Source organism: Excalfactoria chinensis, chromosome 1 (genome assembly GCF_039878825.1).
Source record: "Excalfactoria chinensis isolate bCotChi1 chromosome 1, bCotChi1.hap2, whole genome shotgun sequence".
Classification (NCBI taxonomy): domain Eukaryota; kingdom Metazoa; phylum Chordata; class Aves; order Galliformes; family Phasianidae; genus Excalfactoria; species Excalfactoria chinensis.
In genome coordinates this window covers 83,075,042-83,097,496 of record NC_092825.1, presented here as the reverse complement: position 1 = coordinate 83,097,496, position 22,455 = coordinate 83,075,042, and the positions used below count along the sequence as shown (strand labels likewise).

General features: G+C 42.6%; 1 protein-coding gene across 8 annotated transcripts; it reads left to right on the top strand.

Moving 5' to 3' along the window:
• Nucleotides 1-1,636: 1,636 nt before the first annotated feature.
• Nucleotides 1,637-22,189, top strand: CD47 (CD47 molecule). Of its 8 annotated transcripts, none has more exons than XM_072327200.1 (11): nt 1,637-2,015; nt 4,232-4,582; nt 9,236-9,325; nt 11,311-11,412; nt 11,797-11,889; nt 12,257-12,352; nt 13,719-13,808; nt 15,125-15,156; nt 17,017-17,041; nt 17,652-17,679; nt 19,849-22,189. In XM_072327200.1, exons 1-10 carry the CDS (start codon nt 1,970-1,972, stop codon nt 17,675-17,677), a joined length of 951 nt encoding a protein of 316 aa, XP_072183301.1. In that variant the 5' UTR covers nt 1,637-1,969; the 3' UTR covers nt 17,678-17,679; nt 19,849-22,189. The 8 variants fall into 8 exon arrangements, 5 of the variants coding, with proteins under 5 accessions (XP_072183301.1, XP_072183302.1, XP_072183304.1 ...); XR_011902673.1 differs by having other exon boundaries at nt 1,708-2,015; nt 16,912-17,041; XR_011902674.1 differs by lacking the exon at nt 1,637-2,015 and adding an exon at nt 2,150-2,524 and having other exon boundaries at nt 16,912-17,041.
• Nucleotides 22,190-22,455: the final 266 nt, after the last annotated feature.

Here is a 22,455-nt window from a genome sequence, read left to right as displayed (position 1 = left end):
GCAGATGTTAGGAGTGGTTAAAAGCACACAGCTGTTCTGTCATAGCAGGTTCTGCTTTCTATGTCTAGCTTGGAAAGGGCAGCAGAACTGCCTAACTCTTCTATCGGTACGAATCCAAAGCATCAGAACTGCCTTGTGCTGCATAATCCACTGCAATTCTCATCAAGGAGAGGCCCTGCAGAAGACAGGGGACATGAGAAAGAAGAGCACTGCAGACGCAGAGATGGCACAGCTTCCTCCACAGAATCAGAAAAATTACATGCACCGGGAGCTATTGTTGGGGGATTTGTGAAACCCAGTTCACTAGTGTGAGACAGCACTTTACACAGAGCCATACTCTCTCACACAAGGCTTCTGGCTCCATGAAATTTCCTATGAGCACTGTTTTGCTTCGAGGCCAGCGTGGGTGTGCTGTGTGCTGCCTTAGCAACGGACGCGTGCTGCATGCAGGTGTAGCTTTCTCCTCCCTGCAGCAGGAGGAGAGCACCCCCCGGCTCTTTCACAGACAGCATGCTGTGCAGCTCTGTATAGCACTGCTGCTGTCCCCAGTGCACAACTGTGGCTCTCAGCATCCTGGCTCTTGGTCTTGGGACAGATGCAGAAGCAGAAGAAGCAGACATGCTTTCCCTGCTAGCTCCACTCGAGCCTGCTTCTCCAGGCCTCCAGAGAACATCTGCTGAGGCATTTTGGCAGGAGAAGGACCGGTTTGCTTCATGCTGCTGCTGGAGTCAGATGGCTCCCATTGCTGAAGGCTATTTGCTAAACCGGAATGCTGGGGGATGTCTGAGTGCTTTATGATTATCTGGATGAAACAAACAGCAGGCAAGGCAGAGACATCTGTCCACTAATCACCTGGAGAGAGCTGGGAGAAGACTTGAGAAGAATGCAGGAAGTCTCTAAAAAGGGATAACGAAAGCATCTTCCAAGCCAACTGACATGTCACAGCTGAAAAATATCAGAAGATGAGACATTAATGGGAATTCACAGTTTCCCACAGCATTTTCATTCTGCCCTGGCTTTCACTAACTCATCCTCCATTGAACTTTGGGACTTCTTAGAACATTCACATATATATATATGTACATGCATACGCATGTGTTCCCCAAATATATCCAAGAACCGATTTATTTTTTGTTTTCACACTTCACCAACACACAGGGCTGAAAGCAGAAATATATATTAATAGCTCCAAACCTCTGAGGACAGCTCTCCCATTACAAGAGGGCTGCTTGCAGAGAACCGACCGAGACGCAGCGAGCAGTACACGCCCAACGCAGGAAGGACTGAAGGAAATCTTCCGTCCTTTGGACTTTTGACCGAGTGGCGTTGCCAAACGTGCTGCTAAGAGGGCGGCTGGAAAATCCCTCCGCGTTTTAACTCGACCCCTCGATGCTCGCCCTCACAGCGCGCTATTGACAACGGGAGGGGCGCTGGCAGCCCGCCGCGGGTCAGCACGGCCGGCGCCTCCGCCACGTCAGCCCGCCCGCGCCGCCTCCGGCTTTCCGCCATGCGAAGGGGGATTGCGAACCGCCGCCTCGGAGCTGGGGGAACGGAGAGATAAAACTGGGCGGTGACGCTCGTGTGAAAAACACACCCACGGAGCTCTGAGCTCCAGCCGCTCCCGCGGGCTACTCCCAGTTTCCTAGGAAAGGAGGGAGAAAGGGAAGGGAAAAACTGCCCCCGGCTAACCGCCTGGTAGACAGTGAGACCCGAACACTCCCACAGCCAGAACTGCCGTCAGCGGGCACCAGTGCCCCAGAGGGCGGCACTCCGCACCCCTCCCGGCAGAGGCCGCAGCCAATCAGCCCAGCGCCGCCCTCCTTCCTTCCTTCCTTCTTTCCTCCCGCCCCGTCCCGCCCAGCTCCGCTCTCTCCGCAGCTGCGCCTTTCCAGCTCGCCTGTTTTCCCGGTGCTGCGGTCGCTCTGGAGGTTGGTTGGTAGCGGGCCGTGCTGCCCGCTGGCGCTCCGCCATGTGGCTACTGACCACCGGAGCGCTTCTCGCCGTCTTGGGCACAGGTGGGTGAGGATGAAGGGAAAAGGACAGAGCCCGGCTCGGCCGCTGGCGCGGGGTTCTGCTCCGAGAACAGAGGGTTGGCATGGCCGTTACCCCGGGGAGACGGCGCGGAGGAGGGGAGCTGCTGGGAGGAGGAGGGCGAGCTGTGAGGAGCCCGGCGGGCGGCGGACGCGCGCCTCAGCCCCGTGCGCTCTGCGAGCCGCGGAACTGGGGAGGAACCGGGCATGGGCTGCTGCCCGCCGACGATTCGCTCCTTCAAAAGGATTGGCTTGTATCGGTGAACGCTTAGAAGGTTGAGTTGCTTCCTGTAGCTGGCAATCTCTTTGCTCGCTGAAATGGAGCCGGAGCGGGCTGTTAATTCGTCCTGCAAACGTGGGAGCTCTAAAGGGAAGCAAAACAAAATAAATTGAAGAGGGGAGAAACAAACAAACAGAAGGGATGCAAAGTCTGTTCCTGGAGGAACAGTGGAAGCTGGAGAGCCTTCTAACCGTGTGCACTTATCCTTTCTGAGGTTGGTGGAGAGGCTCGTTCCAGTCCGTCGTGCTCGATTTGGGTACGGTGTTGGGGTTGATTTTCTTACTTTTATTTTTGGTTTTTGCTTTTGTTCTTTTTTTTTTTTTTTCCTTTTTTTTCTTTTTTTTTTTTTCCTTTTTTTTTTTCTTTTTTTTTTTTCTTTTTTTTTTTTTTTCCTTTTTTTTCTTTATTTGGTTACGTGGCTAAAAAGGCAGCACGGCATGTAGGTGAATACTATCTCTGAGTATCATTCACTATAAAGTGCTGTTATGCACGGTGAGTGTTTAATCGTAGTATTGCTCAGGTTGGAAAAGACCTTAAAGATCATCAAGTCCAACCACAACCTAACCATACTACCCTGCTACTGTTAATTACGAGCTCTGGGAGTCAGTAGTAAGCTCTGACTGGTTTGAGAACATGAATACTACGTCTGTGTCAGACGTGTGAGTACTGGGACTCGGTGATCCTTATGGGTCCCTTCCAGCGTGGGGTGTTCTGTGATTCGAAGTCACTGGGCTGTGACTCACTGCAGGGTGCATGAGTGTGCTTACAGTTAGGGGTGGCGTTGCCTTACGGTAAGTAGCTTTTCTCACCTTTGGGCTTTATCAGGTGAAGGTAGCTAGGCGTTCTGAATGATTAATGGTGCTGGGAATCCCGGGAGCGACTGCTGTTCAGCTGAGCTGTGGTTTTGTATGAATGACTGAAAATATTGGAAAGGAAGAATTGAATGCTTTCGTACTTGGCAGTCAGGCTAATTCAATTAACCTTCTTTCGGATCCCTGGTGTAATGCTGATGTCATACGTCGTGTTGATCTGAAGAACTGTGAGTGGATCTTCATTCAGATCGAAGCTCAGCGTTGAATTTGGGTCCTTCTTGAAACAGTGGTTACTAATGCTCTTTTAGAACTGTGGGGGGAGAGAAAGGTTAGAAATGGCAGCGATTAAATGATAACACTGATTTATTTATTTTTTCCCTTGAATGATATTGCTAGACGCACTAGTTATAATGGTTGATAAAACAGGAAACCTGTTGTTACAGATTCTACTTTCAGTTTTGTTTGCTATATGCTCAAATGCTAAGGATCTTGCTTTGCGTGTTACTTTATGTACACTCCTCCAATGGGCAGGAAAGGGGAAATAAAAGGAACGTGCTCAATCTGCAGGCTTTTGGCTCCACCTGGAGAGAGAAACAAATGAGGATGACTTCTTTTTTTTCCCCCCCAATTAAACTGCCTTGCCTTCCTTCTCTGAGAAGTGTAGAGGTAGAAGTGTTTCCCTGTGCCCTTAGTGAGCTGCAAGGGATGCTGTGTGGAGTGGATGGCGCTGCACTTCCATTTCTAGATAGCGGCGTGCTCAACAGCAAGAATCAGAACGTGGTTGGAACTGTTTGTGGTTGGCGTTACGTGCGTGCAGTGCAGAAAGCAGGGCTCAGTGCAGTGTTTCTCTGCATGGCATTTTTGGGGAAGTGTCCCAGGTGGCAGCATGAAGTCTTATTGCCCTTCTTCATTCATGATCAGCTGTGATATTTGCACAATACGTGAATGTTTTTCTTCATGTTACTCCCTTGAAGCAGAGCTTTTCTTCTTATTTCAGTGGAAGAGTACTTATTTTCCCAAGTCTCACGCTGTCATGCTTTTTCTTCTGTTTCTTCTCTTGCATATGAAGAACTAATGCTAAATGTGTTCCTTTTCATTCTTCTTTCCAGGTTCCACCGAGCTGCGGTTTCGTGCAATAAATTATGTTGAGAAATATGCCTGTAACGATGTAGTTGTTTTACCTTGCTTCGTGGTTAACCTCCTTGAGAACAATGACAGCACCATGCATGTTAGGTGGATGATAGAAGAACTAGTACTTCTTTCTTTTCATGGACCTAATCAAAGCTATTACAGGGATGTGTCAGTTCCATCAGCTGCCTTTGCTTCTAAGGCGGATTTAGCTAAGGGTGATGCCTCGCTACGACTTAAAAGTTCAGAAGCAATGGATGCAAATTACACCTGTGAAGTAACAGAATTAAACAGAGAAGGTGAAACAAAGATTGGACTTAGAACTCGCATGGGTGAGTTACCTGCCTTTTTTTTTCATGACCTGTTGGGAGTGAAAGACAAGATCTTGTGGGAAGGGGAAATTAATGGACGTCAAAGTGTTGCTCCTCGAAACTGAAAATACCCAGAGTGTCATATCTGGGCTTTCTAGCTTGAATGCTGTTGTGTATTACTTTGTTTTAAGTTAGAGGGGAGTGTCTCTGGGGGAAAGATCTGAACATGTTTTCATTGTGTAGTAATAGCTAAAGTAAATAAAGACTTTGGTGAGGTTGGAAGTGGTACTGCTAGGTGCTAAGTCATCACAGAATCACAGAATGGCCCGGGTTGGAAGGGGCCTCAAGGATCATGAAGCTCCAACCCCCCTGCCTGGCAGGGCCACTGAACTTCCATGTTTACTAGATCAGGTTGCCCAGGGCCCCATCCAACCTGGCCTTGAACACCTCCAGGGGCAGAGCATCCACAACCTCCCTGGGCAGCCTGTTCCAGGACCTCACCACTCTCTTCATAAAGAACTTCCCCCTGACATCCAACCTAAATCTTTCCTCTTTCAACTTAAAACCATTTCCGTTAGGCTTATCTAGCATTAAATGTTTTCTTTGGACAGTGTTCGATAAAAATAATGGTGACCAAATGATGAATTTCTCTTTTGTGAGGCATTTTACCTTCTCTTGCCTGATGCTGCCCATGTGCTCTAGTGCCTTAGCTGTTGAATAACAGGATGTGCTACACATATTCGGCCTGCCAAGTGCTCTGTAGGGGTGGTTTGCACGAGATGCATGTATTGTTTATGTGCTCCATGCTGGAAGGTGTTCAGTTCTGAAAAACATTACATGTACATAACATGTGGAGTCTCACTGTCCACTGTAGAATTGTCCTAGGATATTTTTTTTTGCTCTTAACTGAGTGACAAATGCTGAAACTATCTCCGAGTGTCAAGCAGATGCTGCTTGTGTCCTGCTGCAAACATCTGTGTGCTTTACAGCTGGGCCTAATTATAGAGTTAATCATATACACTGCAGGACAGGGTGATCCTGAAATAAACTGAGAGGGGTACAGCCACCTTTTCCTTTTCCTTTTCCTTTTCCTTTTCCTTTTCCTTTTCCTTTTCCTTTTCCTTTTCCTTTTCCTTTTCCTTTTCCTTTTCCTTTTCCTTTTCCTTTTCCTTTTCCTTTTCCTTTTCCTTTTCCTTTTCCTTTTCCTTTTCCTTTTCCTTTTCCTTTTCCTTTTCCTTTTCCTTTTCCTTTTCCTTTTCCTTTTCCTTTTCCTTTTCCTTTTCCTTTTCCTTTTCCTTTTCCTTTTCCTTTTCCTTTTCCTTTTCCTTTTCCTTTTCCTTTTCCTTTTCCTTTTCCTTTTCCTTTTCCTTTTGTAAAAGAGGCCAATATTTTAGTAAAATATTGCACATGATACAGGATGCCATTTCATATTACTGACTGGGTTTTTAGCCTTTATGCTTGGGACTTTGAAAGAGATATAAAGTCTACGAAGCAGGAAACTGATGCAATTTTTCGTTTTCTAGTTGACAGTTGCTATGAGGGAAAACCTCTTCCAGTGGAAAAGTGTGGTTAGTGAAGAATTTCTAGTTGCAAGCTTATGATAGCTTTTAGAGAATATGTTAGAAAATATTTCAGTTTTACTCGTTGTATTTGAGGGTGTAACTGAAGGCAAAACAGCTGCTTGCTCCATTGTTTAAGATCTTGTACATAATCTTCTGGTATTTGTTTTAGAGGGACTCCTGAGGAGGAGGAACAGTACGGGAAGGGAGCTTTGAAATGGGCTGGTGAACAACAGCCATCTTGAATTAATTTTCACTTTGTCATTTCTGAGCAGTGAGCTCATTGTGTTATTACTGGTGTTTTTGCAGTTGTTTTTACAGAGACAATATTATAAAAGCCAACTATTCTCCACCTCACTTTGCAGAAAGCATGCATGTAGCAGGTGGGTGGCAAAGTGAGCAAGATTTTTATGCCATGTGTTTTCCTGGGCCAAGTATCTTCACAGGATATTGACCACAAAAATGGCCTTTCTAATGTAGGAGTTCCCACTCCCTGCCTAGGCTGGAAGTCGTATTAATTTGGAGCTGGCTTCCTTATGTTGGCTTTCAAAACAATGTTTTTATCCAGGAGTTTGAGTTCTGTGAAGCACCGGCTTAAGTGAAATGTGTTAGCAAGAAATTCAGTTGTTTCTCATATTTATATGTTGCACGTCCCAAAAATATTGCGAGCATCACCATACGCAGAGTGCTTTTAGGCTCTGAGACTTGACTGCGCTCGGTGCTCCCATGTTATAGTCTGAAGTCCTAGCAGGTACCAGCAGGCTTTGTGGCTGCCTCTCTCTGTTGAAAGAAGGTGGTAATGCCACCTGCAAGTGGTGCTGCTTCTCAGCCTATTTGCTTGCAATTCATGAGAATGCATCAAGCACTGGCACCAAGATTTGCCTGTAGGGTTTGGTTTATCTAAAGAATGGCAACACTATGGTCAAGTTACTATTCAATATCAGTGTCTTGTTTTGAAAATGCATGTAAAGCAAAAAGGTGGAATGGAATGAGTTAGGTGAGGTGCTTTTTTTTTTGTCATGAGAAAGTTGACAGATATTCTTCCATTCCTCTGTCTCTAATATCTTTTGTTAATTTGCTTGTATTTATGTTGTAACATAAATGTAATATAGCTTATGCGTCTCCTAAGGAGGCAAAAGCAGAAATAGTTTTTATTGCATCCATGTTTCCATGTGCTGCCTTAACTATGGCCCAGCAGAGCTCCATTCTTGGGATCCTGTACCAATACCAGTTTCTTTGACTTGTTTAACCCAGAGATTGAACTCCTGGGTTTTATAAGCCCACTCTGGCTATGGAGCGTGTTCCTTAAGGTGGTCTGTAGTCCCAGTGAATTAGTAGCACTAGATATTTTCAAAGACACGTTTCTGTAGCATCTCAACACAAAACAATACAGCTGAAGACCAACAGTAAGCAGTGTTTATTGCCACCAGAAATCAACAGACTTGCTTTCCCTGGTGTTTGATCAGTTTGACGGTTAAACCCTGTGCCAGTGCCACAGTTGCACTGAATTTCTGCTGAAGCCCTTTGCTTCAGTTCTGTTATTACTAACAGGGGGTCATTGCTGCAAGGCAAATTCTCTTTTGTTGGGAAATCTGTTGACTGTTATTAGTTATATATTCCCTGTGGCAATAGCGTAGTGCAGTGGCATATGTACAGCTAACACATGCCATGCCTTGGTATTATGGTAACTAGTACTGGATTGCAACAGCTGCCGTTGTAAGAGTCATTTCCTTCTGTTGGGTGTGAATGTTAACACGGGGTGAGAAATGTGAGTGGCAGAAGGTGAGCCAGAAGGCTGAACTTAGGCAAAAATTTGGGAGAAGTCAAATGCAAAGATAAGGCATCCTAAGGACAAAGTGTTCCTGCAATGCATACCTTTCACGTGATGATTTTTACCATCCTTTTTCAAATGATCTGCAAAAGTTGATGTACCTTTGCATGTAGTACTGTTAGTTTGGGAGGGAGGGGGGAGGATGGGAGGAACTGGAAGCAATGATTTGGTTTGGAGAAGTGTTGTCTTACCATGAAATAATGCTTCCCTTCCTTTTAGGTATTATTGTTGCTTTAGAAACATGAATCTTGTCCTTAACAGAACAGTTGAACCAAAATAATTATGTACAATAGAAGTCTTTAATTTCTACTTAAACTTGCTCCCTATGGAATTTGTGAATTTCAGTCTGTCTTCAAGGTGTTACTTGCCATAGAAAGTTGTGAGGTATTTAATTCCTGTGCTTCTGGAGCTGCAGGTGGAGTTTTGAAATGAATGTGGAGGGTAAGTGCAAGGAGTGCGCATCTAAATGAAGGTTAGACATTTCTTTGCAAGTGAGTGTGGAGGCAGAGGAACAGGGGCAAGTATAACAATAACATAAGACAGCTTTGGCTTTCACCGTGTAAGTTTAAATGACGTGATTGGTGGAGACGCCAGAATCAACTGCATTTTCCAGTTCGATGGAGATGTTTCCAGAATTGCATGTTTGATGGTGGCCTGCACGATCTTGCAGCACTTCAGATGACTGAACAACCTGAAGGCATCCAAAATGCATGGGGGGGAGCAAAGCTAAATGGATGGTGATTGGAAGACTTGGAGGAAGATGTGTGGCTTCTAAAATTACTGAAGCAGCATTTCCCTCCGACGTAGGCTGGTTCCTGTACTCCTTATCGCACATCCAGATGTTTTTCAGGAGTTGTAGTAGTTGGAAATAGAGTAGAGCAGCAGGGGAGGCATCATATTGGACATTATTCTTGCCTAACTGGGGAAGTTTAACACAATGTTTCTGTGTTATTTGGCAGTCCCGCAAGCTAGCTAGCTTGTGCTGCCACACAGTATTGTGAACGTACCCTGTGTTGCACTGGAGATTAAGACCTTCAGTTTGCAAGTGTTACAGTTAGTCGGAATACTGAGGGGGGAAAAAAAACAGGTTGTCATACAAGACTAGGGTGAAAATTACATAGGTAAAAGTCATGGCTTTCATAGCATTAAAACTTAGCACAGGCTAGCTATTAAGTACAGTCTTAAGCAGTCTAGAGGGTAGCTTAGAAGGAGCAATATGTGCAAAGCCAGTAACTTTTTGTGTGTTTGTTTACCTCCTACCATTTTTCTTTGTTTATTCTCTAGAGCGGCAGTTCGACCTAATCCAAAGTATTGTCATCTCAGCGTTGCTGGCCTTCATTATTGTTCTTTGCTGGGCTCAGTTAGGTGTTATTGGTGAGTATTGACTCTTTAATTCTTTGCAGCTATTGATTTGTCTTCAGATTGCTTATGTGGAAAGGCACCTGTGCAGGTTGAAAGGTGGTGCCTAAATCTAGAAGAGTGTGTGTGGGAGAGTCGATCCAGCTGTACGGAAGCACTGTCAAGTAATTGTTTGGTTTGCTCTGGAGTCTTCTCCTCATCGCTCAAACTGTTATTTACATCTCTCTGTAGAAGGCATGATGTTACAGCCTAAAAAGTCTGTTTCTAACAGAGCTAGTCTTCTGTATGGTAATGTTTTTCCTGCCAGTGTTGTTTCAGATTAGGACCTTTTTTGCACGTGTGGAAGTTGACAATGTACTGTTCTTGATTAAAACAAGGAAGCATTATTTCACTGTTGGTTCACCTTGACGTTACTGAATGTTTGGAAGCAGAAATATCTTCATTTTATGGTTGTAAAATCAATATTAGGGGAAGTTCATTCTCTCCAAGTAAAGTTCTACATTAGTTTCTTGGCACTGGCAGAGTTGTAATTTTAACACTGACATCAATGACTCTGTTAGAGGTTTTCAGAGGCAGCGCATCTGTCTATGTCAGACATCCTCGGGCGTTCTTCACACAACGCTGTCTAACATGAATGCACTGTAGGGTGTGCTTTATATCTTGCTCTGTTTCAGATAGTTCCCTGAGGTGTAGTTTGTTACATCGGTCTTTGAGCTTATACAGCCTTTTTCAGTTTACAGGCTTCTGCTTAGAGCCAAGTCCATAGGAGATGATAGAAAATCACACTCGGAGCGATTTATAGTAATCACATTCAGTTATCCAGATATGCTTTCCTTTGGTAACTTCTCACATACTTCTGAAAGTGATAAGTGAACCTTCGTAGGTCCATCTGTGTTCAAAGGTCGAAAGCTGATACGTAGAGATCTTTATGATTTTATTTCCAGAATGTTTGATATATTTTTTTTCATCATTATTTATAGTGATTTAAAACTCTGATCTGTTCTGACATGTTCTGGAACTGTCATTTGTACCAGAACTTGCACATTTTTAGCTTTTTGAGAGCAAAGTGCTAATTGCCCTGGGATAACCATGGATATGTATCCATGGAGAAGCAGTCATTTTATGGGAGTAAGTTGAGCCTGCTTGATTTTATTGCAAGCTCTGTCTTCTCTGGGGAAAACCAAACCCACTGCCTCCAACTAATTAGCTGTGGGTGTTCTTACTGTTTTTCTTCCTTATAGCTTGCAGAGCTTTAATTAACCTGTGAATCCAGCGATGCTGTGCTGTACCTTTAACTACATTTGGAACAAATGTATTTATTAAACTGGGTGTTTCTTTCTGTGTGTCACCATGAATTACACGTTTTGAGGGTGATAGTAGAAGGTGTTCTTCTTTGTTTGGGTTTTTTCTGTTGGTTTGGCTTTCCTGCAGGATTAACTTTGAGGTATTGAGTGTAGCGTATCCATCGCTTAATTTTGCATTTGTGTCTAATTTTCATTACCAGGCATATCTGTAATAAGAAAGAAGTTTCTAGAACAGGTACGCAGGGTTCTTTTTCTACTGCTGCTACTGCTTCAAATTAAGTTGCTGGTTTAAATGGTGATCGTTTTTAGGAGTGTGGCTGGGGCCCTGTGTTCTGTTGGGCAGTGTGACTGCGATGAGTGAGTTTTAGTTACAAAAAAGAACATTTGGTAACAGATAAAACACTATAAAAGATTACTGTTGTCTATAGCCTATTTTGATAGCACTGCACCCAAAGTTGGAATTAAGAATTCTAACTAAAACCTTGGTCCCAGGTTTCACTTATCTTAGCAAGCCATACTGACCATATCAAACAGTGAAAACAAATGAACTTGTAATGATAATTACGGTTCTAAGTCTTAGGAGAAAGAAAGCCTGTTTTATGAAAACAGGACTATTATAAAGCGTGTATTTTTGTGTGACAAGCTGTATGTCTGATCAGTGTCCTCACGCCTTTTCCTTTTGGTTTTGTTTTTAAGCGTTGAAATGCGAAACTGTTCGTAAGAAGAAAAAGGACGTTACTATAGCATGTGCCATCTTCACAGTCATCGCTATTGTAGCTGTCGTGCTTTTTATCCAAGGTACGCGTAACAAAATTGTCTTCCTAGTTTATGGGAATAAGAGCACAGCTGAATCTCTTACTGTCGTATGAAATTTGTTGCCACCTCTTAACTGCCACCTACTAATTTTACAATGAAGAAAACTCTAGAATACAGCAGAAACAACACTGAATGTCAGCTCCTCGTAGGTGTTTGTGGGGGGGGGGGGGGGGGGATGGGTTGCAGACTCCTAATTGTTTTCTGTGTTCTCTGCTGCTGACTTGGATAAGTATTAGGGGCTAGGGAAGCGCTTCTGCTGGGATTCTTTGGAGACCCTGAAAATTTGGTGGTGTTCTCTTTTTTTACTTTGTGCTCTGTTTGAACAAAGGATTTCTGTTCTACTAATTTCTGTACAACTGTTTGCAGATGGCACCATTAGCATGAATCAGATTGGCCTTGCTTTTACCGTACTACCTTCTGGGATGCTGATGGTGCTTCAGTACTCTATATTTAAATTGAGTGAGTATTTGTTTATTCACCAACTCCAGAACATTCTGATAGAAACACTGAGTATCCTCCTCTGTAATTTGCATAATCTACATACCATTTCACTTTTTTATAAGTAGAAATAGGTGCAGTGATAGCATGCTGGCTTCCTGACCTTCATAGTGTCTCAAAATGTTTAGCTTACACACTTAACGCAGGATCCCTGAGTGACTTGCCCTGTTAATTCCACACACTGACTGGTTGAGTTTGGGATGTAAGAGAAGCTGGGTTTTCTTTGTGTGAATGACCTACCTTCCATAGCTCTGGAGCTGACATTTAAAAGTGACAAGTTTCTTTCCCCCCCCCCCCCCCCCCCCCCCCCCCCCACTCTCTTTTGCAGTTCTGGATGATGTAACACGCAAAGGATACGCTCTGATAGGCTTTCAAGTTGTGGGTTACCTAGTTGCTGTAGTTGGCTTTGCACTGTCTGTCTCAGGTAAGAAATTTATCTTCTGAGAAAGTGCCTTTTTACTTTTGTTTGTACCTGACGTTTATTTCTAAAACAAAAATACTGTGGAAAATAGCTTCAGTATGTTGAGTGTTAGCAAGTAACTCATGTAAATAGGGCTAATTTGTTAATGCTCTTTTATCTGGTGAAAGAAGAATGGCCTGAAGGCACTATTGCATTATCAGTTTCATTAGTATGAATATATCTGGCACGACTGCATCCTATGAGCAATTGCCTTAAAAATAGTTCTTTGAATTGTTTTTAGTTTTTGCAGCAGTTGTGCCCTGAATCACCTAAAACAACCATTGACCTTTATCACTGAGACCTAAAGTATTTAGAAACAAGACAAATTAATCCCAAATAGAGCTGTAACTGTTTCCCAACGTTCAACAAATGAGTCAGAAATTCGTTGTTAATCTCTGCTTGTGTGCAAATTGTAACTGAACTGCTGGTGGCTGGCATTGAAACAACTCAAGAAGGTAAATACAGAAATGGTGAACTTGGAAGCATTCTATGTAAGTCTAGTAGTGGCTGACATCTTGTTTTAGCTCTGAGAAAATCAACCACTGATGTAAGGGAGCACCAACTGTACCCTTTCCTTTGTTCTCCCCCTTCTTTGTCCTCCCACCCCAAATGAACATCAGAAAACCCAGTGATTGAGGAGAGAGTGAATTTAGGATAGCTATCCTTAGTGGTATGTTTAGTCTGAGCATGCATACTCAGGTTCATTTGAGGCACTGGTACATCTGATTTATCTTTTTGTAAAGACGTTTCTTCATTTTAATCATTTATCTGATTAGAGATTTAAAAATAAAGCTTGTCTTTGCAACGGGTTCTAAAGAGTTCTCCATTCTGAGTGAAATGATGGACCTTTCAGTGGAGCTTTGATTTGAGTGCCTTGTTTAGTATTTATAGAAATATTTGTGAGGAGCACCTAAGTGTCGTCTGGTAGTATGTAAAAGTGAAATAGACCTATAGGAGATTCCTGATAGGTGAGGTGTTATGTAGTTGCTATCACAGAATGGTCCCAGTTGGAGGGGCCCACAAAGGTCATGAATCTCCAACCCCCCCCACACACACATTTGCCACAGGCAGGGCCACCAGCCTCCCCATTTAATACCAGACCAGGCTGCCCAGGGCCCCATCCAACCTGGCCTTGAACACCTCCAGGGATGCCCCCCTTTAAGGCTCTAGAAAAATGTGAAAGTAGTTAGGGAAGGGGTTTGAAAAAAATGAATCACTTCTGTTTTTTTTAATCAGCCCTATTTATTTTAGGATTCATTTATTTCTCAGAAGTTTGTTATTTGTCAGTTGATACAATGTCTTGGTTTTTGTTTTTGTTTTTTTTTAACAGCCTGTCCTTCAGTCCTTCTGTCTGTTGTAATTGCCGGCGTAGTTGTTATGGCTGTTGCGGATCTTCTTGCTCTGGTTTATGTCTATAGTTGTAAGTAGCATCCAGTATTCTGCACTAACTTTATCTATTTTAGATTTCACAATTACATAGTTTAAATAAAAAACACAACAACAACAACAAAAAGAAGCCCTATGAAAGGCTGTCTGCTTAAGTTGGCTTTTTTGTCACAGAGACTGTGGAATATCTTGAGTAAAAATAAACCTTCAGACATCTCAGGAAAGCCAGCTCTGCAATAAGTCTGTTTCAGCTGTAAGATGTCTCAGTTTAAGCTCTGCATTTGCACAGCTGCCTAGCTGAAGGTTAGATCTAAAAGAGAAAAGAATTCCAGGCAGTCTGTGGAGGGGGGGTTACAGGGCGGTGTAGGTAACAGCTTATTGTAGATATGAATTTGAAGAAGCAATATCTACCTAATGATTTCCACAGGTTAGATGTAGGTTAAAATAAGAGCAATTTGAATGAGGACCTTTTATTTCAGTAAATCCTGGTTTTCTTTTGCTTATTGCCAGGAGCAAAAAATAGCAACACTTTGTTTCAGAAACTGATCTGGTCACCAGATCTCCAAAAGAGGAAAGACCTGAAGGTATAAAATCTGGTCAGGCCTGCTAAGTAAGCATAAAGCATATCAACTCTGTGTGATGGAATGTGCTGCAGACATCTCTAAGCTGGTGCACCCCAGCGTAACGCTATGTGGACTTCATATTGTGTGAGAGAGCAGAGAAGCTTTGTTTGCTTCTAGCTGTGAATGAAGGCTCTTCAAACAGCTTGTCAGTTTGGATTCAGAACCATACAATTGAAGATGCATTGCTTCCAGAGTTGGGCTGGTTTGTGCAGTCACCTAGTCTGCAGTGAGCTGTGTGATCTTCCCAGTTCAGTATGTGCACACCATGTTTAGCATGGTCAGAAATAACAGGCCCTGAGACCAGGAGGAATTCTATTAAAGGAGAAAATAAGATAGAAGACGCAGTGTCTGCTAACTGAGATGAAGACAAATCAAAGCACGAGGCAGGTCTTTTAGCAATGACAGTGTTGTGTTGTTTTTTTAGCACTGACAGTGGTTTTTTTTTTTTGACACTGAGCCATTTACAAAGCTTGTATAAAATAAGCACAAAGAATAATATATAGTGTAACTCATTTTTACAGCTGAATGCCTTCAGTGAAATGCTAGATTGCACATCAATATTTAGTTCCTAAACAGAGGAGTGCTTAGAGGCTTTTGGAATTCAGAGGTAGTGTTAAATAGGTGTGGGTAGAGGAAGCTGCAGTTTTGTGTTGCTGCTCTTCCAAGTGAAACCAGTAGATATGTTAATTTGGTTGATCATTTGTTCTTTTAATTTCTATTGTTATAGGTTCCAGAACGAAAGATCATCAAACTCCGAGGGTAAGCTTAAAATTAATAAATTTGGGGTGACTAGATGGCTCAGGGGATTTTAGTGAGATCCTGAGCCTTTCTTCACTAGTTCGAATTCAGACCAGGTTGGTAGCAAGCAAAAGTTCTGGCTGTGTAACAGATGTCTAATGTTGAGTGAGTTGGTGGTCTTCATTGTCCCTATTGAGTGCGTCTTACAGTACTGTAATTGCAACCCTTATCAAGTGTTGTGCTCAGAGTTTGAAGGGCTGTCACAAAAAGGTGGTGAATGTGAATGGAAGTTTGGTGTCTTTACAATGCACTCTTAGGCATGAATTTATGAAGATCATTGGTTAATGTTTGTTGTGTTTTGTTTTTTTTTTTCCATTAAGGTGAGTGCATAACATTTTTGACGTTTGGTTTTTATGTAGGTGGCTTATAAGAAAGGTTTAGGGTTTGGGATTTTTTTTTCCCCCCCCATGGCCTTTTACTATGGAAACCTTAATGTTTTCTTGAATTCCAATCTATACAAATGCTATAGCCTTTGTCTTTTCTGATCTTCCTTTAACGCCCCTTAATTTGATGAGAAAATCTGGAATCAGAGTGTCTGTCTTTAGGTCACACAGAACAAATGGAGAAGCAGAGCATTTGTTTTCTCACTTAGGAAAGGAATATAAAAGTACATGGAACTTAGACACTTTTAATATGCGTATGCTTTTTTTAAAGAAGAGAGAAAAAGAGGAGGTTCACGAAGCTCATTGCACTTCTCAGCTCATTCTTAACAGTGAATTACTGATGCGCTTCAGTCAAAATGCATTCCTGCCTGCTTGTAACATGCTCATGTTTACTTGTAAAATGAAGGGAAGCAGAGCGAGAGGAGGCGGGTTTTTTTCTTTAGTTTTTCTCTGTAGATGAGCTTTGATATACAAATCAACACCAGCATCCTTTGTGGCTGTTTCTCTTTGAGCTCTTTTCTCCGTGGGGTAGTTTTATACTGCAGCAAGGATTTGGCAAGTAAAGGAATGCCCGTAATCTATCATGTCGTGAACATTGTCTTCCTCTGAATTTGAGACAGGAATCAAGTCTCAAGGCTCTGCCACTAAAAACACACTTCCTGTAGTTTAAGTTAGTGGTGTGCCAGAGGAATTTGGGTGACAGTTTGTACCCGTCAACTTAAAGAAGTCACAGGTAGACCTTGTGAAAACTGTGTTAATGCATTGGCTGTTTGCACTGAGGGCTGTTCAGCGTATTTGAGGTAATAAACAGATGTGAAATCATTTTGCAAATACACTTTTATTCTGTGTAATCTAAAGACTAAGGAGTACTTATTGTTGGTGGAGGGCTTCATTTTGTCTGTGGGGCATGCTTACAAAATGATGCTTGATTCTTTCTTGAGGCTGAGGGGGACAAGGTGCGTATTCTGGTATCTGCCAGCTTTAACCACTTGCTAATTTGCTTGCGTTATTTCTGATGGTAATCTGCCAGACTAAATGCACAACTGCGGTGTGTTTCCTTCTGAGGGAATGACACTCGGTTGCTCGACTGATTTTTCTTTTAGTCATGCTGTTTTACTCCTAACCATTGATAGAATCGAAGAAATAACCCGTTAGGTTTTAGGGATTACAAGTAGTGCTCCCAAACCTTCTGCTGCCACCTAGAGGTATTGCATCTGAGGGAAAGGTTACGCTGGGGGAAAACCATCTGGAGAACAGAGTTGTTAACGTTTAATTTCGGGGGAAAATCCTAGTCGTTAATTTTATTAACGCCTGGCTTTCTTGATTTTTGTAGAATCACTACTTACTGTATATGTCAATTAGAGTAATTTAACTGTGGCGAGCCAAAAGTAAACATGAAGACATTTTATACATATATATATTTTTAAATGTTTTGCAGAAAGCTGTAGAAGAACCACTAAATGGTAGGTGATATTCAAGGCTTATCTTCTAATTAAGGGATTGATTATGGAAGAAGTTAAAAAAAAAATGATTGTAGTTCCCAATGCAACAGCACTGAGATGGCAGATATGTCAGTTAACGTGGCTCTGAGTAAGTTTGGTCTCCCACTGAAGTAATGTCTGTAGCTCCAGACCCCCCTGTCCTACACTGCCGCTCCTTCTTGCCAGCGCCATCGCTTGGTGGCTGTTTTGGGACCGTTGTAATATCTCAGTGTATTGTGCCCGTCCCTCTTTTTTTCCCCTCTCCTATGAAGGTGGTGTTAATACTGCTTTATAAGTGTTTATTTTAGTGGAAAACGCATGATTCTAGCAAAATCTACCCCCATCATTCAAAACAATATCAAAACTACAGTTTTGCTATTTTCCTTGGATTGAGAAACTGGGATAGCACTTAAGATACAGGAAACTTAGTGAGAAACAGATGACTAAAACATAACTTTGCTGTTCTGCTCACTAACTGGCATGCTCAGTAGTAGCAAATTCTAAAATGAATTGTAGAATTAATCTGAACATTAATTGTTAAGTATTTCTTTCTGTCTGGCCTGTCACTAATCCATTTGCTTGGCTTTTAAAGATACAAAAGGAGTGATGCAAGAATGATGGTGAGTCAGCTTACATCTTCAGCTATTTATTCTAACATTTACTTGGGGATTTGGCTATTTAGGATTGGCCTAGTGCTTGGAGGGGAGGTTTCAGTGCAGGTGCTGCTCTTAGTGGTGCACGGTGGTATAAAGTGCTGCTTGCAGCACTGGAGGGCCCAGGTTCAAATCCCCCCTGTGGCGCAAGGGGTAGAAGTGCCGCTCTGCTACACAGAGGGCTCGAATCCCAGGAGTTGGACTCGATGATCTCTAAGGTCCCTTCCAACTTGCATGATACTGTGATACTATGATACTTAATTGACCATCGAGAAAATACTTTCTGAATTTTCTAAATGCATATTTTCTGATGGGGAGGAAAAAAAAAGTACATTTCGAAACAGCGAAGGGGATGGGTTGGTGGGAGAGCTGCTGGATGGGATGGTTATGATTAAATGTGGGACGGCAAGTACTTCTTTTGTGTTGGTACGCTGTAATAAGATGCATGTACTCTTCTGTGTGTGGTGGGTGATTTTATTTGTGTGGAAGTTGTTTGATGTTTAAGTATTACTAAGCATCAGCTTGGTCTCATTTGGGATGTTTAAATTTTAGGTTAGATGCTTGGATTTAAAATGAAAGCAGTTGTTTATTTGTGCTTTTCTGTATCGCCTTTTAATGGGGGTAGGATAAAAGAGCACTCATTGATGCTGTAGATAGTTCTGCTTATTGCTGGAAACTGAGCAAGGCTGTCATGAAGTATCACTAAACCTTAGGCCTAAAGCTTCTGCATCAAAATACAGCAATGTGCTGGTCAAGATAAAGAGCGGGGCCACATTAAGCCTCCTGACTTCTTTTGAAATATCTTTGTGTCATGCCTGGGAGGCACAAATTGACAACATGATATAAGTGATACAGTAGGCAGTCCTAGCTGGGGCAAGTTATGGCAGCTGATTTCTGAAGAACAGGCTTCTTTATAAATACCATGCACTGCTAGATGTTACGTATGAGTACTTACGCCAAGTGTGTGATTCATCTCAGTGCACTCTAGGGTTGCCTTCTAAATGAATACTGATGGAAATATTTTCACAGTTCAAAGGCCAGTTATGCTGGTATCTACTAGATACACTGCTGAGAATGTGTACCGGTCAGTATGAGCTGAAGTAGACAGGCAGAGTGGAAAGTAGGTCATGCTTCAGATGTGACAATTCCATTGCTCGATATCAGGAAACAAACAGATATTTACTGGTCCACTGCATTCTTGTTTCAAAACTCTCAAGATGTGAGATCGGATCAATATAGCTACTGCTTACTGCAGAAAGCCAAGGCTGTATATTTTGCTTGGTGATCCACTTTTAGTATGACTGTTTCTTCCCGGGTCTCCTTTAAGCTCACAAAAGCCTGCCTTTGCATTTAGCATTAAGATCGGTCTCACAAAAGCACTGGTGCTGCAAACCATCAGTTTTGGCCTGAGTTGTTTGTTTATTTAAGATGAAGTTAAATTCCTGACTGCTTTGCCCGCTTTGGAAGATGGATGTCTTCTTTAAATAAATAAATGTTACAAATGGAAGTTAAGGGTTCTATATGCCATGCTAGGGGTAGGCACATTTTGAGCTGTACATACTTCAGGCTTTTCCTGCCCCTTGAAAATTCACTCATATGCTGCAGAGAATAAATGGGATGTTGAAACATGGTGGTTCATAACATGGCACGTGGAAGCGAACCAGCATTAGGAGTAAAAACAGAGTTGGAAGCCACTGCAGCTTATTCCTATGCATAAGGTGGAACTCCAAGGCACAGCATCTACTGTTAGCATCTAGGTGTTAGAACCACTGCTTGCAACACTGGAGGCCTGGGTTCGAATCCCCCCTGTGGCGCAAGTGGTAGAACTGCTGCTCTGCTACACTAGAGGGCTTGAATCCCAGGAGTTGGACTCGATGATCTCTAAGGTCCCTTCCAACTCGCACGATATTATGATACTATGATATGATACTTTACTGTTGTGGAGAGACTGGAATAGCAGTTGCCTGTTAGTTACCGCTCTGCCAATGAGCTTAGCATCCAAACAACAGAAAACTTTGAGGGGGGAGGGAGGGAAGGCTTTTTTTCTTTGAAGTTGTAGCGTGGGCAGTTCAAAGTGCTGCTGGTAAAATATTTCTGTGAATAACCCCATATACGTGTATCTTCTTTAATTTCCAGTATTAAAGACAGAGACCGAACCTACTGCAGAAATGAGTGATGTGTGAGAAGTACACCGTTGTTTATACGCCGTGGCCTTGAAGATGCACTACTCAAAGAGAAGAAATTCAGGAAACTCGTTGTTTTGCATGTGTGGCAAAAGTGCTTTTGATATAAATGATGTAATTTTGTATAGTCACAGCAGGAACGTGTGTGTTTGCCCAAGCGTGACCTTTCTTTCTTTTGTTCTGGTATATATGGTGTGGTCAAGGGTGAGAATATAAAAAGCACTGTTTGCCCACTACAGCATCTCCCTGCAGTATACTTAGTGGTATTACTTTCTAAAACTTATCATCAGTCACTGCTTTGATTGTGGGCCCGCTCAGCCCAAAGATTGCAATACCATTTAGACTATTGTTTTCTTTATTTGTGTGCATGGGCAAGGTATGGTAGTAATGTCTGTGATACAAGCGGGAAGCAGGGATTGTACAAATACGTTTTTCCAACCTTCAGCAAAACTTTTATATGAGAAATGAAATGCTTAGACACAAAGTTGTATGGATGCAGATTTTACTGCCGGCTCTCCTTAAGCGATTAACAGAGATATCTTAATTCCACAGAATGATAACATTCCTGTCAGCACTCGTGTCTGCTGTGGTGGCCCACACTTAGTCTGGTGAGAGAGAGCTCTCAGTGCCTCTTATGTTTCCTTTGAGCGGCAGCTCAACTCTTGGAGCCTAATTGGGAATTGCAGAGCATTTAGTAACTTCCACACTGAATGTGGTTCGTGTGTTTGTTCATATTGTGGAGTTTGTGGTACTGGAACCACACACAGTTTCAGGTTCTCTTAATGGCTGTGTTCAATAAACACATTGATGCTTCAGAAGGGGTGAAGTTGTCCTCTTAGAGTGCTCTTAGCAATTTTTGAATCTTTTTCTTGAATGGAGATGGGAGTTATTTCACTTCTGACCCAAATCTGTGTTCATGTTATGTCACAAATGCATAGAATAGAATTTGCGTAGGAGTTGGTGAGAAGCAAGGAGGCTTACTTGCTGTGATACGTAAGTGGCACAGATAAAAATCCACGTAGGATTGATTCCTATAGAACCTGCACATTCCATGGGGTTGTAGCGTCCTACAGCTGTTTCGAGAGTTGTTCCAGTATAGCTGACTTCATTCACAGTTGGCAGAGAACTCCCCAGCTTCCATTTGTACTAGGCTGATTTCAAAGGCACGCGTGGTTCTCTCCTAATGATTTAAAGCTCTGTTTAGAAAGCTGTTGCCGAACAGTAGCGTAATAATAAAATCCACGTTGTTAAGTGTTCTAAATGTAACAAGTTTCAGGTTTGGATATTATGAAACAAGGGTTTGTAGCCCTGCTGCAGGCATGAGTTGCAGATATCCACGTGCAGGCTCCAAGTCTCAGCGCAGACAGTTTGCATCGAGAATTCAACTGCATAGAATTGAAGTATCCGATCTTAGAATGTTCACTTTATCAGACCTCTTGCAAGGGCTGCAGGACTGAACCAGCAAAGCAGCCCTTGGTGCAGCCTTCCCTAAAAGAGGTGAAATTGGATGCAGCGTAGGGAGTTCCTCGTGATAAACTGTTGAAGAAGCAAATGCAGTTTACTTGTTTGTCAATTCCTGTCAGATTTCAGCTCCTAGTATACGAATCTTTTCAGTACAGGTCTTTCCATAGTCATAGCGATCCACCTAGAGATGGGAGGCGTTTCTCTCTGTTAACAATTCAATATCAGAATTGAGTCTGATTGAGATTTGCTCCTCATTTGTTAATGATTCTCTTTGGTTTGCTGTAAGTAGAGCAGATGAGGAATTAAACGAAACAAACACACTGGAATTCTCTTGAGCTATCCTGCCTTACAAGAAACAAAAACCACCCCATGTATAATAGCTTTATGTCAACTACTGCAAAGGAAATGGCAGTAGAATCCGCTGTGTGTCTCTGTGGTGATGATGAGGCCAGGCTGTTACTAAGGGTACTACCGAAACATTCAGAACTCAGCGGCTGTGTACAGCCTGCAGAATCAATTGCTCTGGCTATGAGAGAAACCCAGCGTGCTGTTGCTAAGGGCTCTCCTCTGGGTTTCGTGGAGGTGCAAATTTAACAGAGGGGGAGTTTCAATAGTCATTGGTCTGCCCAGCCCTTTCCCACCAGTAATTAAAACCAAAGTTCACAACTGTATGACACCATTCGTGTTTGTATGTATGCGTGTATATATAAATGCATAGACATTTGAAATATCTATAGTCTTTACTCAAGAATATGTTTTTATTTATGAAACATGAAATGATTTTGTAAATATTGTGCTAATATACTGAAATAAAGTCATTTTAAGTTGTTTTTGTCAAAGGTTTTTCTTGTCGATGTCTCCTCAGGGAGGTGGTTGAGTCACCATCCCTGGATGTGTTTAAAACCATTTGGATGCGGTGCTCAGGGACATGACTTAGCAGAGGGTTGTTGCAGTTGGGGTTGTATGGGCTGGTTGTGGTTGGACTCAGTGATCTTTAAGGTCTTTTCTGACCTGAGCAGTTCTATGCTTCTGTGATTGAACTTATGCAACTGCTTCTCTAAATTTGGGTGTAGCTCCTCTTTGTCCCTCCACACCA